This window comes from Bison bison, unplaced genomic scaffold (assembly GCF_000754665.1).
Source record: "Bison bison bison isolate TAMUID 2011002044 unplaced genomic scaffold, Bison_UMD1.0 scf7180017864085, whole genome shotgun sequence".
Taxonomy (NCBI): domain Eukaryota; kingdom Metazoa; phylum Chordata; class Mammalia; order Artiodactyla; family Bovidae; genus Bison; species Bison bison.
Window position 1 is genome coordinate 535,786 of NW_011494657.1, and position 17,162 is coordinate 552,947.

Genomic DNA, 17,162 nt, shown 5'->3' on the forward strand with positions numbered 1-17,162 from the left:
CCCCTTGGCAGCCACAAGTCTGTCCTGTATGTCTGTGAGTGTTTCTGTTTCATAGATATGTTCATTTGTGTTATGTTTTAGATTCCACGTGTAAGTAACATCATACAGTATTTGTCTTTCTCTTTGAGTCACTTCGCCTCGTGTGGTGATCTCTAGGTCCATCCGTGTTGCTACATGGCGTTGCTTCATTCCTTTTTATGGCTAAGTAGCATTCCTTTCTGAACACCATACACTGTGTTAGTTTATCCATCTCTCTGTAGGCCGTCATTTAGATTGTTTCCATATCTTGGCTGCTGTAAATAGTGCTGCTGTGAACATAGGGTTGCATTTATCTTTCTGACTTACGTACGGTTTTGTCTGAGTGATGCCCAGGAGTAGGCCTTCTCTGGTGGCTCAGACGGTAAAGAATCTGCTTGCGATGTGGGAGATCTGGGTTGGGAAGATCCCATGGAGGAGGGCATGGCAACCCAGTCCAGTATTCTTGCCTGGAGAATCCCCATGGACAGAGGAGCCTGGCGGGCTGCAGTCTGTGGGTTCGAAAAGAGTTGAACATGACGGGGTGACTAAGCAGGATTGCTAGATCATATGGCAAGTGTAATATCAGTCTTTTGAGGAACCTCCATCCTGTTTTCCGTAGTGGCTGCAGACAGCTTACATTCCTGCCAGCAGTGTAGGGGGGAGGTCCCCCTTTCTCTACACCCTCTCCAAGCATTTGTTGTTAGCTCGCAACTTTTTATAGTGATACTAAGGTAGTATTGTTGCTTTCACTGTATTGACACTGTGCCCTAGCAATGGTGAGTAAAACTGCTTTGATTCGCGCTGGTGCCCTAGCCCAAATCACAGCAGTGGCACCGGTGCTCGATAAAAGCTTCATGTACTGTCATTGATGAAGCGATAACAATTGTATTTTATTTTTTTATTTTTTTTATCAATAACAATTTTAAACTTTATTAATTCTTAACTTCTTAATATAGTTTTTAATACATGTGATGAATAGGAAGTATGCATAAAGCACTTCTGCATATTGTATCACCTGGGCTTCCCAGGTGGCGCAGTGGTAAAGAGTCACCTGCAAGGACGGGGCTCGATCCCTGGGTTGGGGATCGAACCCATGGGATTGGAAAGTCCATGGGGTTGAAAAGAATCAGACACGACTGAGCGACTAAGCCTGCACGCCTGTGGTATAGTGGTTATCTTGAGGAGGAGCTTTTGTGGGATTGAGTTGTGAGCTGAGTTAACAGCCCTGATCACTCCTCTCCTGTGAGATGCCTTTTTTTTTTTACCTGAATGGACGGCTGTCAAACAGTGCTTATTCATATTTGGGTTTTGGGTAGACATTTTCTTGGGAATAAAAGCTAAGAGAACTTGCTACTCTTGTTGTTCAGTCACTATGTCGTGTCCGACTCTGTGACCCCATGGACTGCAGCACGCCAGGCTCCTCTGTCCCCCACTATCTCCCGGAGTGTGCTCAAATTCATATCCATTGAGTTGGTGCTGCTGTCTAACCACTTGTTACTTTAGGGAAAATTGTCAGTTTTGTTGCCAGTAAGAAAGTGGAACTTTGCAGAGAAAACTAAATTTTGGAAAACTTTTATCTACAATGTCAGTTTGTCAGCTCCCCATTGCTTTAAAGGCTTTTATGGTGAGATAGGTAGTGATATTAAATGATATATTTTAATACTGTGTAATGAGATGTGCCAAGGTCCATTAAAAGAGCAAAGAAGAACAATGAACTTTAATGTAGCGGAGTACAAAATGTTCATTGATTTGGTTTCAGATTCCACATTGCAGCTAGCCTTTAAGATAACTATCTCTTGCCAAATTTTGGGGAGTGTCAAAAACAGTGAATAGGGAATTCCCTGGCAGTCCAGTGGTTGGGGGCTCTGGGCTGTCACTGCTGAGAGCCCAGGTTGGATTTCTGGTTGGGGAACTAAGATCTCGAAAGCTGCATGGCACAGCCAAACCAAACAGAATATCCCCAATAATCTGAAAAGGTTATTAAAGTACTCCCTTTTTCAAGTACATATCACTGTGTACTTCACATTTTCCAACCAAACAACGTATCTTAACAGGTTGAATGGAGACGTATATACTGTGAGAATCCAGTTGTCTCCTTTAAAATTAAGCCAGACCTTGAAAAAATTTGTAAATGAAAAAAAACAGTGCGACTTTTTTCACAGAATTTTTTATTGGAAAATAGCCATTTCGTGTACAAATATATAATTCGTATTACTGTGTGATTTCAAAGTGAATAGTCTTTTTCTGTTCTGATTTTGAATACAGTTAAATGTTGATAAATATAACTCATATAAGCAAAAGCTCTTTAATTTTTAAGAGTGTAAGGAGGTCGTCCCAAGACTGAAAAGTTTGAGAACTACTGGGTTATAGCAGAGGATTTTCCTTTGTTAAGATGCAGATGGGGTTCACTGGTGATTGGTAGAGAATCTGGAATGGTCGCCAGGAACCAGAGTTTTGAATTTAAGCAAGGGCATGACATGTTCACATTTTGTTTGAGAAAGAGCCCTTTGACCTTGGAGAGGAGGAAGGGGAGAGACCAGAGGTAGGGAATACGAACCAAGGCTGCACTTAAAAGGAGAAGTGGCCGGGACCAGGGCACATAGACCTGGCTGAGTTTATGGGAATGGCAGGGGAAAGAACAGCCTTCGTTGCGTTTGAGGCAGAGCGTTAATAAGCTGATAACAAGTTAGCGGTGAGAGTGACCCTTGGTAACTGGATGCGGGGCAGTCTGTTGGCGCAGCCGAAAGTGGGAAGCTGTGGGTCGGGGGCGGCAAGTTTGGGCCCATAGCGATGGAAATCACAGGCTTGATTCTGGTCATGTTGAATTGGAGGTGGCAATAATAGAAGGGGTTGGTAACATTGCTCTGGAGTTCAGAAAAGCCAGGCTGGAGGAAGAGTTGACGAGCCATCAGCTTGTGGGTAGTGGCTGAAGTGGTGGAAGTAGACAAGTCTTTCCGCTTAGAGGGTTCTTTTGGAATACAGTTTGCAGCTTTTAGTCTGGATGTACTCAGATCCAGTACTTCAGCTACCTGATGCAGAGAGCCAACTCACTGGAAAAAACCCTGATGCCGGGAAAGATTCAAGGCCAAAGTAGAAGGGGCAGCAGAGGGTGAGAAGGTTAGAGAGCATCACCGACTCAGTGGACATGAATTTGAGCAAACTAAGAGATAGTGAAGGACAGAGGGGCCTGGCGTGCTGCAGTCCACGAGGTTGCAGAGTTGGACACGACTTAGCGACTGAACAACAACTCAGATAGGATAGAAAGAGCCCGTCCAGGAGTGTGGTCTTGGGATACCCAGCTGTGTTGTCGTATTTACCGCCGCTTGTTCTTACCTCCAGAGAGTGGGACCGGGGCCGGGAGCGCCGCAGTCGGGGCGAATATCGTGACTATGACCGGAATCGGCGGGAGCGCTTCTCGCCTCCACGGCACGAGCTCAGCCCCCCGCAGAAGCGCATGCGGCGAGACTGGTGAGATGGCGACAGCCTCTGTCCTCTCTCCGGGCCTCGGCTCTCCCCCCTCACTTCTGCTGAGAACTTTCTCGGTCGTTTCCTTTGCTCAGACTTCCCCTCAAGTCATCTCTTTTGGTCCCTTTAAGCCCTTGTGGGAGAGACCGCAGTCCACGTGCACCCCCCTTCGGTCCCGTCCTCTGTCCTCTGGAGAGCTGCTTGCCTTCTCCGCCTGACTTTTGTGTCCCCCACCCTCAGGGATGAGCACAGCTCTGACCCATACCACAGTGGCTATGAGATGCCCTATGCTGGGGGGGGTGGGGGCCCAGCTTATGGCCCCCCTCAGCCCTGGGGCCACCCAGACGTCCACATCGTGCAGCACCCTGTTCTGCCTATCCAGGCCAGGTGAGACCTGCGCTTCAGGGGGGGCCCGGGAGAAGGGGGTCCACGTTTGGGGATGGATTGGGGTGGCTGAAGCCAGGAGAATTGGGTTGGGCACACAAGAGCACCAGTGGGCGGTGGCAGCCGTTGGTACCTCGGGGTGATGGTCTTGGTGGGCAAAGGGAGAGGGCAGCTGGCTGCCTTGGCCCCGCCCATTCTCCCACCCTCTTCCCCCACATTCAAGACTTCCTGACCAGCGCGTCCCCCCGCCCCCACAGGCTGGGCAGCATAGCAGAGATCGACCTGGGCGTGCCGCCCCCTGTGATGAAGACCTTCAAGGAGTTCCTCCTGTCCCTGGATGATGCTGTGGACGAGACCGAGGCGGTCAAGCGCTACAATGACTACAAACTGGACTTCCGGAGGCAGCAGATGCAGGACTTCTTCCTGGCTCACAAGGATGAGGAGTGGTGAGTGCCCCTCCTCGCCTACCGTCTTGTCCCTGGCATGTTTCCCCTGGCCCTGCCAGTGGGGCCTGCAGCCCGGTGCTCTCCCCATCTCCCCCAGTCCAGCACTTCTGGGGGCGGGGGAGGGGAGTGTGCCAGCCCTGGCCGATGGGTCTCCTCACCTCCACGTCCGCCACGGCCCCACCACCCCCCCCACCCCAATCTCCCTTCCCGCCGTCCTCGGTGAGTGAGCCACCTCCAGGCAGCTGGCCAGAGCCACCTGTTCCTCTGGGGCGGCAGACACACCGCCTCCCCCTTGCGTTTGGGGTCACCGCCATCCCTGATCGCTGGGACCCTGTGTGGCGGTGGCGTCCTCCCAAAAGCAACGAGTGAAACCAGACAAGAAAAGCAAAGCTCTCAGGATCGTTTGACAGAAAAAGAATTTTGATTTTTTTCCTTTTGTGGATGTTTTAATTTTAATCAACCATCTTTTCCCCCCTTCCTGCTCCTCCTCCTCCTCATCCTCTTTCTGCTCCTCCTCCTTGAAAAGAGCCAGAACTGGGAACTACACCCGCTCATCGACGGAGCTCGGAGCAAACCCACCTCCACCCCCACCATACCCAGCCCATACATGAGCCCCCTGGGCTGACCGCGCTGCCCGGGCCAGGCAGACAGGCAGGGCACCGTTGTGCACAATGCAGCGGTTTAGCTGAATGTGATTGCTCAGGCAGCTAGTCAGTCAGGGCCCCCACCGCGGAGTCCCGCGGGGGTGGGGCACCCGGGCCGGGCGCCCCAGCCAGGAGCCAGCCGGTGGCCCACCAGCCAGCATGGGCCCTGGGCGCGGCTAGTTAAATCTTGAGCTCTGTTTGACCAAGCGGCCAAGGTAAAGATCCTGGAGGTGACGCCTGCGGCTTTCCCTTCCTCTTCTGCTCAGCTGTGGTTCTGTTCTGTCCCTGTCTCCTCTTTCTTCTTAACCCATGTCTTTGTCTTGCTCACTCATAGACCTGTCATTCTTTCTCTGTCCCCGTTCTTGCTCCTGTCTGACACTTCTTTCCACTGGGGTTTTGTTTTTTTCCTAGTTTTCGTTTGGTCTTTAGTTTTCCTCCTTGTTTTTGTTCTGGGACTTTCTCACACTTTGCCCTTTCTTCTTTGCATATCCTAATTTCTTTTGTCCTCTCCTGCCCAGGGTCCTATTTTAAGTGTTTTCTTTTTCATGCTCTAACCTAATCCTCCATCCCTGTCCTCTCTTGACCCCTGTGGGCAGTACCTGAGGTTATAAGGGCACTTCAGTTTCTCCCTGTGGTCTTTCCCTGTCCCTTCACCAGCTGCTTATCTTCCCTAGCGGGGAGAAAGGTGTCCTGCCTTTTGTGGCTTTTCCTTTCTGGTGATTTCAGGTTTCCCTGTCTTCCACCAAGGGATGGAGGGAGCCGGTGGGAGCAGTCCTTTTAATGATTCTAGTTTGGGGTTGGCAAGGAGAGGGAGGTTCTTTGGGACCTACTATTTCTTTAGTGGTACTTTGGGAAGCTGTGGGAAACTACACTCCTTAAAATTGGTGTTTCCCAGACATTTTGGGCAGTCATTCTGCCCCCAGCCCTGACTCCCCCTGTAGTCATACTCTTTCCAAATCTAGAGCTCTTAGTTCTTGGCTCTCCCCCAGATCTTCTCAGAGCCTAACCTCTGGTTCCTTTCGGGGGGTTTGGGTGGTTCAGGTGCACCCCCTCCCCTGATCCACTGTTATGACCGTCTGTGGGTGTGAGAGGATGGGGGCTGTGCCCTGACTTTCCCGGGCCCCTCCCCATGTCCTGGCTCTGGCCTCCAGTGACTGTTTGGCTCTTCCCTCCCCACCTCCTTCTCAGGTTTCGGTCTAAGTACCACCCAGATGAGGTGGGGAAGCGTCGGCAGGAGGCCCGAGGGGCCCTGCAAAACCGACTAAGGGTGTTCCTGTCCCTCATGGAGAGTGGCTGGTTTGATAATCTTCTGCTGGACATAGACAAAGCTGACGCCATTGTCAAGATGCTGGATGCAGGTGTGTGGATTGGGAGGGGTGGACTTGTCTGGTGACCAGGGTCTTGGCTGAAGATGAAAATTGATAGAAAGCCAGAGGCAGAAGGCCAGGACCCTTGGAATGTGACCTCTGCTCCCTGTGTTGGTAGCTGTGATTAAGATGGAAGGAGGTACAGAGAATGATCTGCGGATCCTAGAGCAGGAGGAGGAGGAGGAGCAGGCAGGAAAGCCTGGGGAGCCCAACAAGAAAGAGGAAAGCCGGGTCGGACCAGGCCTGGGCGATGGAGAGCGCAAGGCCAACGAAAAGGATGACAAGAAAGAAGATGGCAAACAGGTCTCAGTGCGGGGGCTTCTGGCGCTGTCTTGTGAGGCCTGGAGGGCGGGAAATGGAGCCACTTTAGGGTGTTGGGTATTGGGTGGGCGAGAGGCAAACTTGTGGACTGAGCTGCTGGAGAGTTGGCAGGGCTCTCTGAAAAAGGCTGAAGGAGAGAATGATGTTCCTGGTGATTTGTCTCTACCTATAGGCTGAAAATGAGAGTTCCAGTGATGACAAAATTAAGAAATCTGAAGGTGATGGGGACAAAGAAGAGAAGAAGGAAGACTCTGAGAAAGAAGCCAAAAAGGTAGGTTCTCGCTTGGATAAGGCCGCAGTCGGGGCTGGGTCCTGGTTCCTGACTCCCCCCTTGCTGTGGGTCTCACAGAGCAGCAAGAAGCGGAACAGGAAGCACAGTGGCGATGACAGCTTTGACGAAGGCAGTGTGTCCGAGTCGGAGTCAGAGTCTGAGAGTGGCCAGGCCGAGGAGGAGAAGGAGGCTGGTAGGTCTTATTTTCAGTCTCTTGCTACTGATGGTGCTGGGGAGGGTGAGGGGGCTGGTGTGGAGGCGAGAGGTGGGTGAAATTGATACGGAGGGGACCTTTTGGGAGAGACTGGTTGCGGGAGGCGTAACAACTTCTCTTGGAGAAGGAAATGGCAACCCACTCCAGTATCCTTGCCTGGAGAATCTGATGGACAGAGGAGCCTGGTAGGCTGCAGTCCACGGGGTCGCAGAGTCGGACACGACTGAGCGACTTTACTCACTAACAACTTCTCTATTCTCCCTTCACCCAACAACAAATTTTCGCTGACTCCCACTGCTCCCTGCATAGATGAAACACTCAAGGAAAAGGAGAAGCCCAAGGAAGAAGAGAGGGAGAAGCCTAAGGACGCCCCTGGGCTGGAATGCAAACCCCGACCCCTGCATAAGACGTGCTCTCTCTTCATGCGCAACATCGCGCCCAACATCTCCCGGGCTGAGATCATTTCTGTGAGTGTGGGCAGGGGTGACACCTAGGCTTTGGGTGGGGACGGCAGGGGGATGAGAACCTGGCGCTGCTTCTGATGCACACACACCCCTGTTTCTCTAACAGGGAAGCCCCTTCCCCCTGGGCCCACGGCCTCCAGAGAGGCCAGCCCTGACTTCAGCATTTGCTTTCAGCTGCTGCTGTTCTTAAGCCCTTGTATTGTTTTTTCCTAGTCCAAGGATAGATGAAAAGGCAGTTCCCCAGGGTTCTAAGGACATAGGGATTGGAGGAAGAAGTAAATTGTTGAATCACTAGGTAGGGTTTCTGTTTCTGCTTTTACAGCTTTGTAAACGATATCCAGGCTTTATGCGTGTGGCGTTATCGGAGCCCCAGCCGGAGAGGAGGTGAGGAAGGTGGGAGGCGTGACCCTGGACACCTTGGGGAAAAGCTTTAGGGAAGATGAGTGGCCAGCATCGCCTCCATCCCAGGATTATGTGGGCATTTTCTTGTTCAGGTTTTTCCGCCGTGGTTGGGTGACCTTTGACCGCAGCGTGAACATTAAGGAGATCTGTTGGAACCTGCAGAATATCCGAGTGAGTGCTGGGAGTAGGGCTGTTGAGGAAGAGAAAGTAGGGCCTTGCATGCTCCGCACAGTCTCGTTCCTTTGTTCATTGACGGCTCCATCCATCCAGTCTTTATTTCATCCATTTTGCCTGCTCACGTGGACTGCATGCAGTTGTCTCTGGGTGTGGCCCTAAGACTGTTGGAGTGAGCAAGACATCCTGGTCCCTGTACACAGGGGCTCGGTCTGATCACTAGTGTGCTCGTGGGGCCAGTCTTCTAGTGGCTCTTCTCGGGCAAGTGTTGCTAAGCTTTCGGTCCCCTCCAGCTCCGGGAGTGTGAGCTGAGCCCTGGCGTAAACAGAGACCTCACTCGTCGTGTCCGCAACATCAACGGCATCACCCAGCACAAGCAGATCGTGCGCAACGACATCAAGCTGGCAGCCAAGCTGGTCCACACACTGGACGACAGGACCCAGCTCTGGGCCCCGGAGCCCGGGACTCCTGCCCTGCCAGCGGTCAGTGACTCCTCGGGGAGCTTTTTACCACCTCGTCAGCTATGGGCACCTCTGGCCTTACCTGATCTGTAGCATTGACCCCTTGTACCCACCCACGTCTTTGCCCTTCTCCTGGGCAGCACCTTCAGCTCCAATGAAACAGATTGATGTTAGTGATTATTTATGGGCTAAGGCAGAACAGACGTGTAAATGTAATATTTATTATAAATATAGTATTCTATAAAATATTATATTGAAATATAACAACGGAGAGGTAACAGGCCAGCTGAGTCCTGAGCTCCTTTCTGCCCCACTTGGCCTTTTCAAATGCAAAGGTTCCTAGGCTGCCCTGAAGAGTTTTGTCTGCCTCTCTCACCTCACCTCTCACCCTTCCAGAGTCTGCCCTCACAGAACCCGATCTTGAAGAATATCACTGACTACCTGATTGAGGAGGTGAGCGCTGAGGAGGAGGAGCTGCTGGGGAGCAGTGGGGGGGCCCCTCCCGAGGAGCCTCCGAAGGAAGGGAACCCTGCAGAGATCAACGTGGAGCGGGATGAGAAGCTGATCAAGGTGCCAGTGGGAGCGGAGCGTGGGGCGTGGGAGAGCCTGGCTCAGGCGGTAAAGGGGGAAGAGTGATGAACTCACCGCTTCTCATGTTTCTTAGGTTTTGGACAAGCTCCTTCTCTATTTGCGCATCGTGCACTCCCTGGATTATTATAACACGTGCGAGTACCCCAACGAGGATGAAATGCCCAACCGTTGTGGCATCATCCACGTTCGGGGGCCCATGCCACCCAACCGCATCAGCCATGGGGAAGGTGAGTTCCCCGCTCCCCATCCTGGTTTCTCTTGCTCTCCGCTGCCTCTGGCCTTGGTTCTGCCCTGGTAGTAGTGCTCTGCCACCCTCTCCTCCAATCCCCTCCTCCTGGCTCCTTTCTCCAACCTGCTCCTGTCTGTACCCCAACCATAGTCCTAGAGTGGCAGAAGACATTTGAGGAGAAACTGACTCCGCTGCTGAGTGTGCGAGAATCTCTCTCAGAGGAAGAGGCCCAGAAGATGGGTCGCAAAGACCCTGAACAGGAAGTGGAAAAGTTTGTAACCTCCAACACCCAGGAACTGGGCAAGGATAAGTGGCTATGCCCTCTCAGTGGCAAGAAATTCAAGGTCTGTGATGACAATTATGTTGTTAGGACAATGGGAAGAGAGGGTTGAGCCAGGAAGCCTCTTCAAGCCTGGGGAGGAAGTGTTCACTGGGATTGGAGAGGGGAGGACTGTCCTTGAAGATTGGGTCTGGGCAGCAAGGGAGCCCACACTGTTCAGTCTGTCCTAATCCCCTCTTCTCTTCGCCCAGGGCCCCGAGTTTGTACGTAAACATATCTTCAATAAGCATGCAGAAAAGATTGAGGAAGTGAAGAAGGAGGTAGCCTTTTTTAACAACTTTCTCACTGATGCCAAGCGCCCTGCTCTGCCTGAGATCAAGCCAGCTCAGCCACCAGGCCCTGCCCAGAGTAAGATACGATCCATGAGGGTCTGCCCCATTCTCTGTCCCTTGACTGTTCAAAGACTCCTGGTTCTAACTGGTGAGACCTAAGTTTCTACCCCAGTCTCAGGCCATATTACTGAAAGCGCATTCATTGTCTTCCTCCCCCGCCCCCTCCCCCGCAGTAATTCATGTTCCTGTCCTTGTTGTACTCCCCCCAGGTCTGACCCCGGGACTTCCCTACCCACACCAGACTCCCCAGGGCCTGATGCCCTATGGTCAGCCCAGGCCCCCCATCTTGGGCTATGGAGGTAAGTGTAAGAGGGAGTTGAAGGACTTGAACTGGGGCTGGGAGAAAGAAAACTTAGGGTATAGTTGAGGTCACAGCGTTTCAACTCTGTACTGATCTTTTTCCTAGCTGGTGCTGTTCGCCCTGCAGTCCCCACAGGAGGACCCCCATACCCCCATGCTCCCTATGGTGCTGGCCGAGGGAACTATGATGCTTTCCGAGGCCAGGGAGGTTACCCTGGGAAACCTCGAAACAGGTGAGAATGGGATAAGATGGTTACGTTTTCTTGGTCCTCTGCAAACTTCCTTTCAGAGACCCTCAACTCTAACCCTGTCTTAACTCTTTCTGACCGCACAGGATGGTCCGTGGAGACCCACGGGCCATTGTGGAATACCGTGACCTGGATGCTCCAGATGATGTGGACTTCTTTTGACTCACCTACTTTTCCTCACTCCTGGTATCATCTGTACTTGTGACTGCCTTGTCTTATCCAGCTCTGAGAAGTTTTTGTACGTTCAGCCCTACTGCCAGTAAAAGCACTTGCGTGGTGACTCTTGGCTTAGTATATATGAAGTGTTCATTGCTCAGTCGTGTCTGATTCTTTGTGACCCCATGGACCGTAGCCCACCAGGCTCCTCTGTCCATGGATTTCTCCAGGCAAGAATACTGGAGTGGCTTGCCATGCTCTTCTCCAGGGGACCTTCCTGACCTAGGGATCAGACCTGGGTTCTTGCATTGCAGGCAGAATATATGTATGTGTATGTGTGTGTGTGTGTGTGTGTATATATATATATAGTACAACATAGACCTCCCCAAATTCTCCCCCAAAATTGCTGGGGCCATGGTTAGCTGGGTCTTGCCACTTTATTGACAACAAAGGTCTCAGGCTTTGCTGGGACTTCCTGGGGGTCTGACATTAGGCAGCCTCTGCCTTTGAGATGAGGGTGGATGAATGTACAGGGCTAGAGGCTGCTCAGTGCTGGGAACTTAGCCTCAGTCCAGGGCACGGTTCTGCTCTTCAGAGTTACAGCTGGTCATACACAGGTTGTAGAAGGAGTGGGGGTCAAAGGCTGTGCTTACCTCTTGCCAGCCCACCCAACCAGCAGCCTGTAGTTCACTGGGGTTCTTCGGAGCACCCCAGCAGTGAGGGTCCAACACCAGGACGTAAGCTTCGGTGCCTGGGCCCAGGCATACTCCCAGCAAGGCCTTGGACTGGGCATCTGCATCTCCGCCAACCATTACAGGCCCCCCACCCCCCGCGAAGTGGGAGTACAGCCTCTCTAGTTCCCCGTGCAGCCCTGCTCCACGGGGAACGTGACACAGCCGCCCTTGGGGCCCCCCGAAGTGGTCCAGGCAGAGGCTGGCTTCTACACAGCCGATCCAGCTCTGAGAGCCCCGGAACCCGGGGGGCTTGTCGCCCATGTCCTCCAGGGCCGCCTGCACTGCACCCAGTTCGGGTACACCCACGGGCAGGCCCTCTGGCCATGAGAACAGCGTCTGCAGAGTGCGGTAGCCACATCCCCAGCCGCGGTCGTCCACTCCGTCGCAGCCGTAGTGGTAGTAGAGGTAGTGGCCAGGGAGGAGGGCCAGGCGGGTGGGGCCGCGGCCGGGCAGGGCCAGGCCCAGATGGACGTCCTTCAGCAGCTCCAGGACGGTGGGCGGGAGCGGCGGTTGTTGGGCCAGGCAGGTGCGTCCTCCAGGCAGCGAGGCGCGAACTCCAGGTTCCAGCGCTCCTTCTCCGCCCCGAGTCTAGGGCTGACCGCAGGCAGCACCGGCGCAAGGGCCCTGGGATCGCTCGTCCGGCCCCTGGTAGCAGCGCATGGCGCGATCGCGGCGGTGAAGACCAAGCAGGTCCTCGGGTCTCCCACAATGCACCGCCGCGCCCGCGCCGCCGGCCTCACTGCGCAGGCGTGAGCTCTTACTCGCCGGCGGGCCCTACCGGCTGCGGCTGGGAAGACGGTACGCTGCGCCCAGCTTCCTCTCCCCGCTCCGACTTTAGCACCCACCCCTTTATTCACTCCGCCCAGTGGTTGGAGCGTTCTGCCCGGACCCCGACTCCCCAGTCGCGCACACTCCCTTGGCTGTTAACAGTTTATTGGCAGCCCAGAGGGCGAAGGCACCGCGGGGGAGGGGGCTCGGCCCGAGGCATGCAGAGGGCCGGGAGCCCCCAGGGGAAAGTCGGGGATGGGTGGGCAGGGTCTAGGGATCCTCCGTGTAATATCCCAGCCCATAAATAAATAGTATATACAGCTGAGGGGCCAGGCACAGCGGGCAGGGCAGGGGATGTGGGGGTCCCGCCTGGGTCACAGGTCTGAGCAGCGATCCTGCTTGCTGTAATGGTCAAACTGGTTCTTCCAGTGCACCATGTAGGAGCTCCAGCGATGGAACTCGGCCTTCCACTGGCGCTCCGCCTCGTCCAGCGTGTCTGCGGCCAGAGTGCCCGGCAAGTGGGTGGGGGGAGGACATGGGGAAGAAGGGGAACGGACATGCGGGAGTTGGAGATGGGGTAGCGTGAGTTCAGAGAGGACACGGAGAATGCAGGCGACCACGTGGGGTGGTGGAAAGAGGATCAGGAGAATATGCGAAAGACAAGACCAGAGGGCGGGCGAGGGTAGAGGCGGAGCCAGAGAAGGATGGCGGTAAGGAGGAGGGAGGGGAAGAAGATGACCGGAAGACAGGAGGGCCGAAGGGATCAGAGGAGGAGGTCCGTGGGTTGGTGGGGAAAAGAGAAGAGACAGAAATGGTTGGCGTTTATAGCTCCACTAGGGGGTGCTATCTAGCCCCAGGGCCTCCCTCACCCCCCAACACCGAGCTCAGGCTCCAGAGAATAATTTTATATAAAAAAAGAAAATTGGCTTTTTCATTTCCATTTAAACAATGAAGGTGTGTGGGTCCCTGAGATGGGTCGTAGGTGTACCGCCCCCCGCCCCTCCTCCCGCCCTTCCCTGTCTAGTTTCAGTTTCTCGGTTTGAGGAGGGAGGGGGGGCGCTGGGTCGGAGATCCCTGAATGAGGCCCTTCCCCACGATCCGACCACTCTTTAGAGGAGGGGGTGGGCGGCCCTGAGGCCGGAGGGGGGAGAGGCCGTGGTCACAGCCGCAGGAGCCGCGAGAGGAGGAGAAAGAGGAGGAGAAGGAGGGGCAGGGGGAGGCCGGGCCTGGGCCTCGGCGCCGCCTCCCCGTGGGCGGGGCCTGAGCAGGTGCAGGGGGCCTCCGAGGCTGGGGGGAGAAGAGAGGGGTTACACCCGGCCGGCTCCCAATCCCCTCACTCTCTTTCTCCAAGCCCCTTTACGCCCCCCGCTCCCCCGTTCCGCCCAACCCCTGCCCGCAGGCCCCAGCGTACCGGTGGCGCTGAGTAGTTTGGGCAGGAAGCGATTCCAGAAAGCGCAGGCCTGGGCTCGCAGCCCTCGCCGCACCTCTAGAGGCCGCAGATTCAGGCTCACGTACTGCTGCGCTCCCGCCGTATACGGTGGCCACTGTGGGGCTTTGGGGTCCCGGGGGTCATTGGGGTCTCTGCGGAAGGAAAGGGGAGGCTCAGCCCTTGGGGTCTGAGAAATGGAGATGGGGAGTAAGAGGGGGCAGCCTGCTTCCTGACCCCTGCCCTGCCCTCTTAGGCTCCCGGGAGAGCCCATCCCCTTCCTCCCACCACCTCATTAATCCTTTCTCTTTTCCAATATGCTCTGTCCTCTGGGGTCTTTCCCTTCCTCCTGCCCTCCCTCTTTCTGTTCCTATTCTTGTTCTTTGGTGTGGTTTTTTTTTTTGCCACACTCTGCATGCAGTAGTTCCACACCCTCTGCTGTGGAAGCCGAAAGTCTTAACCACTGGCCCATCAGGGAACTCCCCGTTGTTCCTCTTCTTTACCCTCAATTATTTGTTCCATCTTTGTTTCTCCCATTTAAAAAATTGCTATGATTTACTGGGCCCTTTCTCTATAACCAGGCCCAGTCACAGCTCTAAAAACATTACTTCTGCTGACACCCAGGTGATGGGGATATTTATGGTCCCCTTCTTCAGACGGCTAATAAAAGTCATCACTGGTCCAGCTGATGCAGTTCTACAGTCCATGCTCCTATCTGCTATGGTGACTCCTTTATCCCTCTGCCCTGTCTTTGTATCATCAGGACCTTGCCTTCCTCCTTCCCTTCTCTCGGGGTCTCCTTTATCATTCTTTCTCTCCCTCTTTGTCTCCTTTCCTTTGTGAACTCTTTGGCCTTTTGTTTCTGTGCCTGCTTATCTCCCCCTCTCTCTGTCTGTTTATCCCTGGCTCCTGGAGGCCCTCCTTCCCTCAGCACCGCTGACCCTGTGCGGGCGAAGTTGGCCCAGTATCTCATCAGTCGCTGGGCAAAGGTTCTCTCCTCGATGGTGTAGTTGAGCGAGGGTTCCAGGGGGAGCCCGAAGATGAACTCGATCTCGTAGCCGTGGGGCACCCCCATCCAGAGGGGCCAGGAGAGCGTGGATGCACGGTGTTCAAAGATGTAGGCATAGACACGAGCGCCCTGAGCGGCCAGTCGCCCAGCCAGCTGGGCCACGGGGCACACGACGTTGTGGTCACCCACCACATCACTCAAGGCCTCCCTCAGGCGTGCTGGGTCCTCAGGGTGCAGCCAGTCTGTGTAATGCAGGACCACAGCCTCGGCAGCCAGGTCACTTGCCTGGGGGACCCCGACCCGCACCCCGGCCAGGAACTGGGCCCGGCTGATGAGAGACTCGTTGTCTTTGCTGAAGCCTGGGGCCCCATAAACCAGAAAATAGGAGCCCTCATCCTTCACCACACCCACCAGCACCTGGGGGGACAGGATGGAGGGATGGGGCGGAGCAGGGGAAGCACACACAGACAGGCAGACAGAAACACATGGACAAAGAGCCAGAGAGATGAAGAGTTACAGACCCGGAACCAGGAAGGAAGAGTTTGAGATTGGGGAAGGGAAAGAGAGAAAGAGAAAATATACCCACATTTCCTTTTCTCTCTGTCTCTCTGACCACCCTGGGATGGAGCCCTCAGGGAAGAGGAGGGGGCCATGGGTCCCAGAAGCCCGGGCCTTTGGGAGTGGGTCTGGAGGCACCCTCATGCCTGGGTCCCCAAGGGGAGGGGCGGGTAGGAGAACAGGCCTAGACGAACCAGCTCCACCCACTCTAGCCACTAGTCACCTGCAGGCCATGGAAGTCTCCAGCATTGATGAGGGCCTCGGGTGTGTCACTGAGGAAGTCTCCGTCCACCACAGGCACGAAGGAGAAGCGGAAGACGCTTTCCTGAGGCAGCACGCGCCACTCATGGTCCACCAGGTCCTGAGCTGGCCGTGCCCGCAGGCAGGCCACCAGCTCTGTGTCATTGCCACCAGCCCCACCCGGGGGACAGCCCACAAGGCGGGCCAGCAGTGTGGCCCTCTGGCGGGCCTCTCCTACGCCCACCGTGGCCCAGGGCCCATTGGGTGCCCCGCTCTGCAGCACGGCCCTGTGGAACAGGCCCCGGCTGGGTGGGGACAGCAGGTGCATGCCCACAGAAGCGGCACCTGCACTTTCCCCAAACAGAGTCACTGATGTTGGGTCCCCCCCAAAGGCTGCCACATTCTCCTGCACCCACTGCAGTGCCAGCCTCTGATCCAGTAGCCCCACATTGCCTGGGGCCTCCCGGCTCCCCGGCAGGGCCAAGAAGCCAAAGGCGCCCACCCGGTAGTTCATGGACACCAGCACAGTCCCCTCAGCCTGGGTCAGGAAGCGGCCATCGTACACATCCAGGGAGGAGGCCCCGCTGTAGAAGCCACCCCCATAGATCCAGACGAGGACAGGGGTGGGGGACGAAGGCCGGGGGTACGGTGTCCACACGTTGAGGTAGAGGCAGTCCTCACTCAGCTCACGGTTGGGGTTCCACATCTCAGTGCCCTCAAAGCCGGGGTACAAGGTGTCCACATACTGGTAGCAGACGCTTTGGAAGGCCGTGGCATTCAGCACCCCTGGCCAGGGCCGCTTGGGCTCTGGTGGCAGAAAGCGACGGGGGCCCACAGGTGGCTCTGCGAAGGGGATGCCCAGAAAAGCAGAGACAGGGCCCCTGGGGGCCATTAGGCGGAGACCCCGTAGTCGGCCCCCACGCACCATCACCAGCAGCTCTGGGTCCTCTGGGCCCTCGGCCTCTGCCCCTCCTCCCAGAAGGAAGAGGAGGAGAAGGAGCGGAGGAGTCAGGGAGGGCGTGTGCAGGGGACACCACGGGGGCCTCATGGCTGCCAGGGCAGGCAGGCGTCTGCTGGGAGAAAGAAAGGCAGAGGCTGAAGGCTCAAGGCTGCCAGGAGGGAGGAGATGATTAGGTAACACTCTTGCCCAGGGGTTATCACTGAGCTGCAGAGGAGGTGGGGCAGTTTGGCAGAGAGGGGGAGAGAGTGGAGGGAGGGAGGAAGACAGGCAGAGACAAGGACATAGAAGAAGCTAGAGGGGACAGAGATCAGGCACACGCGTGCGTGCACACACACACACACACACGCACACAGACAAATGCAGGGAACAGAGACAGACCTGCCCAGCAACACCCTCCCCTGCGAGGCAGAACCCACTGCCCTCACCTCCTTCCCCCAGTGGAGTGCCTTGGGCCCAGTGGAGGCACCACAACTAGAGGCCGCAGGCCACCGACAGGGGCGGGGCCCTCACTGACGGGAGGCGCCCGATGGGGGAACTTGAGGTGGCGTGAAGGCGCAGCCTCTCCTGCAGTTGGCCAGGGCCGGGCCCTGGAGGGGTATGGGTTGGGCATTCACAGTGTGGGAGTCACAGGCCCCAGGG

General features: G+C 55.4%; 3 protein-coding genes across 8 annotated transcripts in view; 1 reads left to right on the plus strand and 2 right to left on the minus strand.

Annotated features, from left to right (window-relative positions):
- SRRT (serrate, RNA effector molecule) overlaps positions 1 to 10,965 on the plus strand; it is a 14,140-nt gene extending 3,175 nt beyond the window's left edge. Inside the window, exons 3-20 of one of the 2 annotated variants that reach the window (XM_010837913.1) lie at positions 3,358 to 3,486; positions 3,724 to 3,870; positions 4,125 to 4,313; positions 6,146 to 6,315; positions 6,443 to 6,627; positions 6,818 to 6,916; positions 6,995 to 7,109; positions 7,440 to 7,597; positions 7,917 to 7,978; positions 8,089 to 8,167; positions 8,464 to 8,652; positions 9,028 to 9,201; positions 9,296 to 9,449; positions 9,602 to 9,795; positions 9,983 to 10,139; positions 10,321 to 10,422; positions 10,530 to 10,656; positions 10,758 to 10,965. In XM_010837913.1, the coding sequence (XP_010836215.1) occupies positions 3,358 to 3,486; positions 3,724 to 3,870; positions 4,125 to 4,313; positions 6,146 to 6,315; positions 6,443 to 6,627; positions 6,818 to 6,916; positions 6,995 to 7,109; positions 7,440 to 7,597; positions 7,917 to 7,978; positions 8,089 to 8,167; positions 8,464 to 8,652; positions 9,028 to 9,201; positions 9,296 to 9,449; positions 9,602 to 9,795; positions 9,983 to 10,139; positions 10,321 to 10,422; positions 10,530 to 10,656; positions 10,758 to 10,833 (2,506 nt within the window). In that variant the 3' untranslated portion in view covers positions 10,834 to 10,965. The remainder of the gene's footprint in view (positions 1 to 3,357; positions 3,487 to 3,723; positions 3,871 to 4,124; positions 4,314 to 6,145; positions 6,316 to 6,442; positions 6,628 to 6,817; positions 6,917 to 6,994; positions 7,110 to 7,439; positions 7,598 to 7,916; positions 7,979 to 8,088; positions 8,168 to 8,463; positions 8,653 to 9,027; positions 9,202 to 9,295; positions 9,450 to 9,601; positions 9,796 to 9,982; positions 10,140 to 10,320; positions 10,423 to 10,529; positions 10,657 to 10,757) is intronic. The other variant, XM_010837914.1, reaches the window with a different exon arrangement.
- Positions 10,966 to 11,245: 280 nt separating this feature from the next.
- On the minus strand, positions 11,246 to 12,255 carry UFSP1 (UFM1-specific peptidase 1 (non-functional)). The gene has a single exon (XM_010837915.1). The coding sequence runs from the start codon at positions 11,820 to 11,822 to the stop codon at positions 11,394 to 11,396; it is 429 nt and encodes a 142-aa protein (XP_010836217.1). The 5' UTR covers positions 11,823 to 12,255; the 3' UTR covers positions 11,246 to 11,393.
- A 222-nt stretch (positions 12,256 to 12,477) lies between these two features.
- ACHE (acetylcholinesterase (Yt blood group)) lies at positions 12,478 to 17,161 on the minus strand. Of its 5 annotated transcripts, none has more exons than XM_010837920.1 (5): positions 16,949 to 17,161; positions 15,546 to 16,632; positions 14,697 to 14,917; positions 13,741 to 13,910; positions 12,478 to 12,825 (listed from the first exon to the last, which is right to left on the minus strand). In XM_010837920.1, exons 1-5 carry the CDS (start codon positions 17,131 to 17,133, stop codon positions 12,704 to 12,706), a joined length of 1,785 nt encoding a protein of 594 aa, XP_010836222.1. In that variant the 5' UTR covers positions 17,134 to 17,161; the 3' UTR covers positions 12,478 to 12,703. The 5 variants fall into 5 exon arrangements, with proteins under 5 accessions (XP_010836222.1, XP_010836219.1, XP_010836221.1 ...); XM_010837917.1 differs by having other exon boundaries at positions 14,697 to 15,181; XM_010837919.1 differs by lacking the exon at positions 12,478 to 12,825 and adding an exon at positions 12,832 to 13,616.
- Between the last annotated feature and the right edge of the window lies 1 nt (position 17,162).